The sequence below is a fragment of the Notolepis coatsorum genome, assembly GCF_963971535.1.
Source record: "Notolepis coatsorum genome assembly, chromosome: 1".
NCBI lineage: Eukaryota > Metazoa > Chordata > Actinopteri > Aulopiformes > Paralepididae > Notolepis > Notolepis coatsorum.
In genome coordinates this window covers 15904336-15909325 of record NC_140165.1, presented here as the reverse complement: position 1 = coordinate 15909325, position 4990 = coordinate 15904336, and the positions used below count along the sequence as shown (strand labels likewise).

General features: G+C 45.0%; 1 protein-coding gene across 1 annotated transcript; it reads right to left on the bottom strand.

Moving 5' to 3' along the window:
* Positions 1-614: 614 nt before the first annotated feature.
* gbx2 (gastrulation brain homeobox 2) lies at positions 615-3320 on the bottom strand (the record flags this gene model as incomplete). The annotated part of the gene is made up of 2 exons (XM_084314422.1): positions 615-1144; positions 2783-3320. The coding sequence occupies 2 exons, from the start codon at positions 3318-3320 to the stop codon at positions 615-617; spliced, it is 1068 nt and encodes a 355-aa protein (XP_084170548.1).
* Positions 3321-4990: the final 1670 nt, after the last annotated feature.

The following is a 4990-nucleotide window of genomic DNA, read 5'->3' as shown; positions in this document are numbered from 1 at the left end:
AGGTTTAGTCGAACTGTTGGCAGGCTCTCTGCGGAGGAAAGATTCAAACAGAAATAAAAACAGAAAGGCTAAATGTGCTTTTTTTTTATAAGGCTGCTCGTTTCGATTTGTTAAAAAAAATCCTCAGTAGTATGTCAGCCTTTAAAAAAAAATCAAACAATCCTAAAATAAGTTTAGAACGTCGTCATACGTCTCGGAAATGTACACTTGATGTCATTTATTTATGTTAGAATGTCATCAATTTGGTCCCATGTTGATTATAGATGATGGTCCTCCTCGATATTTACATGCGGAACGGATGGTGATTAGATCTGTTGTTGCCACACAGAAGATGTTTCGCTCGCCGTTCAACAGGCTCGCCTCGCAGCCATGGATCGATTCAGCAGTTAAAGCAACACATGTGACGTCAGCATCAATCGCCCGCGTCAGTTGGCATTCAAACAACGACTCCTTCCGGTCAGATGAATGTGGCTCGTGTGTCCGTGCCCCCCCCCCCCCCCCCAACGGTATCATATCTTCACAGTTTTTTGGTGTATTTAAAAAAAGATATGACCGCGTTCAACAAATAGTCTATTTTTTGGTCCACTTTGAAAGTGATGTTTTTTTTTTTTTTTTTACGGTCTGGCTTGTTCCAACTGTTGGTGCTGACTCCGTATCGCGAAGCGGCTGACGTGCACCGGGATGGGCACCACTATTTTCGGGTTCCTGCTCGGCTCGCCGGTCTTGTTGTTGACGTTTCCGGCCTTCACGCGCTTCCACTTGGCGCGGCGGTTCTGGAACCAGATCTTCACCTGCACCTCGCTCAGCTTCAGCGCGTGCGCGATCTGCGAGCGCTCCGTCAGCGACAGGTACTTCTTGCAGTGGAACTCCTTCTCCAGCTCCAGCAGCTGCTCGCTGGTGAAGGCCGTCCGCCGCCGCCGGTTCTTGCCGGTGGACGTGGTGCTGCCGCCCCCGGTGCCGTTGGAGGAGCCGCCGTGCGCGCCGTCGTCCACGCTCGCCTCCCCGTCGTCTTTGTGACCGCCGCTGCCGCCGGTCATGTTGTCGTCCGAGCTGTAGTCCAGGTCGCTGTCCATGGAGAAGCTCTCGTCCTTCCTGCTGCTGCACTCGTCCTCCTTGAGGTCGTCTTTGCCGCCATGTGCTCTGGCTGAGAGGAAAGAGAAATGATTGTTATTATATATATAGGACTTCATTTATAACCTGAAAAACCCCAAAACTCGTACAAGGGTCATCTTAAAACACATCTGTTGTTCTCCCTATAGCATTTATAAACATTTACAGTCTGCTGCCGTTATGATGAATTATGATGAATTGAAAATGGGGGACCCTGATGTAAACAAGATGAAAGTCTTTCTCTGGTCTGCATCCCCTTAACAATTGTGTGTATTGAGCCGTACTGTATTGTACCCATTCTGCAATCTGTTAATAAAGTTTTCAATCAATCAATCAACCCTAATTTGTTTGTAGTTCTGGTTCTGTGCATTGCATTGTGTTAGTCTGTTTTTTTTTTTTTTTTTTTTTTTTTTTTTTTACTTTACTATATCATTGATTGATTGTGAAGCACTTTGGTCAACCAATTGTTGTTTTTAAACGTTGGGTTGGATTGGATCTGTTTTTTTCCATTTCATTACACCACATAGGGGTTATTTTATATAGGAGACTGACATGCGTGTTTAGACCACTTCATAGCAGAACAAATGATCACAAAAGTAGAGCTGGACAACTTTTACGCGTAATTACGCACGAACAGACCTTCCTTTTCGTTTGGCCCGTGGGCGACATCTGGGAAGCACAGCGCTCGGTTGTCTCACAAGACAGAGGCCCAGTGTCTATAAGTCGGGCCTCTATATATTACTATACAATTGAAATAATTGGTTTGAAAAGCCAATAGCCCGCGACAACATAGGACAGAAATTTACTTTGAAGGCGATTTTTCTTAATCTATAGTGATGATTAAGTATAAAACCTGAGGTGAATTTTGTTAACAATTTAACACTTTAAAAAATACGGTAGCCTATATATATATATAGCCTATTTACTTTTTATAGTAAATTATTATAGACTGTTTAAATAAGCCATACTTAGCCTCGAGCAACGCTCGGACTTTACATAAATGTTTAAATGGGCGTTTCACAAAAAGCCACGTGTCTCCAATAATGCGTTCAAGAATCATAAGGAAGACCAAATAATTTAAAACAATTTGTTAGACGTGAAGCTGACACGTCGTCAACATGAAAGTTATTGAATACCTGTATATTTTCTTTGCTTTTATATAATATTACCTGCGTTTCAGTTTTCCTTTATAAAAAGGGGACTGCGTTTTGGAGAATGATAGCATGTACAACAATGTATGTATGTATATATTTATATTTATCCACATCTGTCTGTATATACCTGCATACTAATTTTTACATATCTGTAGATACTATATCTGTACATATTTATCCCTATCTACTCTTATCTTACTAGTTATTATACCACTGGACGACTGCGTTTTGGAGAATGTATTAAAAAAAGGGACATTTTCATATAGGTTTGATGACGAACACACATAAAACGACATCTTCTACCTATCATCATCACATCATGAACATTCACTATGAATTGAAAATGGGGGACCTGATGTAAACAAGACAAACGTCTTTCTCTGGTCTGCATCCCTTAACAATTGTGTGTATTGAGCCGTACTGTATTGTACCCATTCTGCAATCTGTTAATAAAGTTTTCATTCATTCATTCATCACATCAGTGCCCTCAGTCTCGGTGACAAAGACGCGCTCTCTACCTGTGGAGGACTCCGAGTCGTGGAAGGCTTGCAGCGCCGCGGACTCCTTCCCCAGGAAAGTCTTCCCGTCGTCCCGGTCCATGAGACGGACGTCCTGCTGCGTCTTGTTGTCGAAGAGACCCGCGTGGTGGAGACCGAGACCCGGCTGCGAGCCGAACTTCCTCGCCGCCTCCTGGTGCTGCTGCTGCTGCTGCTGCGAGGCGGCGGAGGAGGAGAAGCCGCCGCCGGGCAACGACGCCATGAGCGTGGAGGTGAGCGCCATGCCCTGCGCCAGGCTGGAGCAGAAGCTGGGTATCCCGTGGTGTTGGGTGGTCTGCTGGAGCTGGGACAGGGCGGACTGGGGAGGCGGAGGAGGGGGCGGCGGGAGCACCACCGACCGGTACGGCATGAACATGGGGTAGCCGGTGTACACGAAGTGTCCCCCCGGGCTGGGCTGAGGGGGCCCGCCGCCGATCAGCGAGTCGATGCTGAACGCGGTGGTGGTGCTGCCCAGGGGCCGCGGCATCACCATGAAGGACGGACTGAACGCTGCACTCATGTGAGCTGCTGGAGGGGGTGATGTTGACGGAGAAAAGAGTTAAAACTCCCTACCGGGGTCCGAGGGGGGGAGCGATGGTGGCCCCTTGTTGGATGTGACAGCAGCCGGGCGAGGAGCGTCACGGCGATGTTCACAGCCTCGTTATTATTATTATTATAACCGACCTTTTATTATAGGAGAGGCAATTATTCCGTGGTGAACGGTCCGCTGCTTCTCGGAGGTAAATTAAACAATCCCATCAACGTCGACACTTGTTCTTCTGCAGGTACAGAAAGTCAAGAAAAGAGCAAACAAAAAACCACAACACTTGTTCCGCGTTTTCCCCCAAATATGAGCTCCCGGTTCGGGAGGCTGCTCTGCCCGGGAGGAGCGTGTCGTCGGTCCGGTGCCGAGGTCCCACGGTCTGCCGCTCCGTCTGTTGACAACACTTCACTTCAACTTGACGTGACCCGATTATTAGAAGAACGGCTCTTTTAATTCTCACCCGCAGAGAGAGAGAGAGATAGGGACCGTTTCCTTGCGCTCAACAACAATCGGATGTTTCTTTGCCACAGTGATGAGTTTAAATCCCGCTCCCTCCGTTTCATCGCCCCTTGTCCGCGCCGGGACCCGCCCCCTTAACGCGCACCCGCCTCTCATTGGTCGCTGGGAGGATGTGAGGCTATAATAGTCTCTGGGTGAATGCCAATTACACAAATTGGGACCACAGGCCATTTAGAAATGCGAAAACACATCGTTGTAAATAATAAGCTATATATATTCTGTAAATAATAGGTCTGTGACCCCCCCCCCCCCCCGTGTGTGTGCGCGTGACTCACTCTCACTCGCTCTCTTCATCCGTTATACACTCTCCTCCCTCTGTACTGTACACTTCATTTTAAAACATGCCAAATGCTTTACTCTCTATTATAGCCAACAAGCACCATGTGCATGTTTGCTATGTGATGTCACGGAAATTACACGCGTGCATACAGCACAAGTACAATACAACGAAAATGAGTTTCGCATCCAAGTTCAACCAGAGTGCAAATGTATACAGTAACGTCAAGTGCAATAGTATACTAAATCATGGTAATATACCATGTACAGGTGATTAAACTGGGTATAAAATATATAAATTAGTGCTACTAGTACTAATCGTATAGTGCTATGTAATCAGATGTATGTACAGAGTTGTAGTATTAATATGTATGTCATACTGGCCAGCAGTGTAACTAGTATGAGTAGTATAAGGCTCCTATATATATCTACAGATAAAAAGGATTATATGCAGATATGTAGACACTGACAGATGTGTGTGTATATATATATATATATATATATATATATACTGTATGGTAAGAATAAATATATATATGGTATATACAGCACTATTGTACATGCTATATCATACTCCACATTTGACAAGGATTGTCTGTGAGGGAGCGAGATATTGCAACTGATTACATAGAAATCTAATCAGAGTACAAATAGCTTCCCTGTTTTTTTTAAGAATCTAGGTGCTTATATAATGTAACCATGAACTATAACATTCACCATAACTTATTTTTCATCATAACCTATGACATCATAATGGGTTCATTATTGAATATGATGAATCCATTATGATGGACTCTGTGAACACTTTGGAGAGAGCCAAAATGAATTTTGTGGGGGACCACATTATGGCC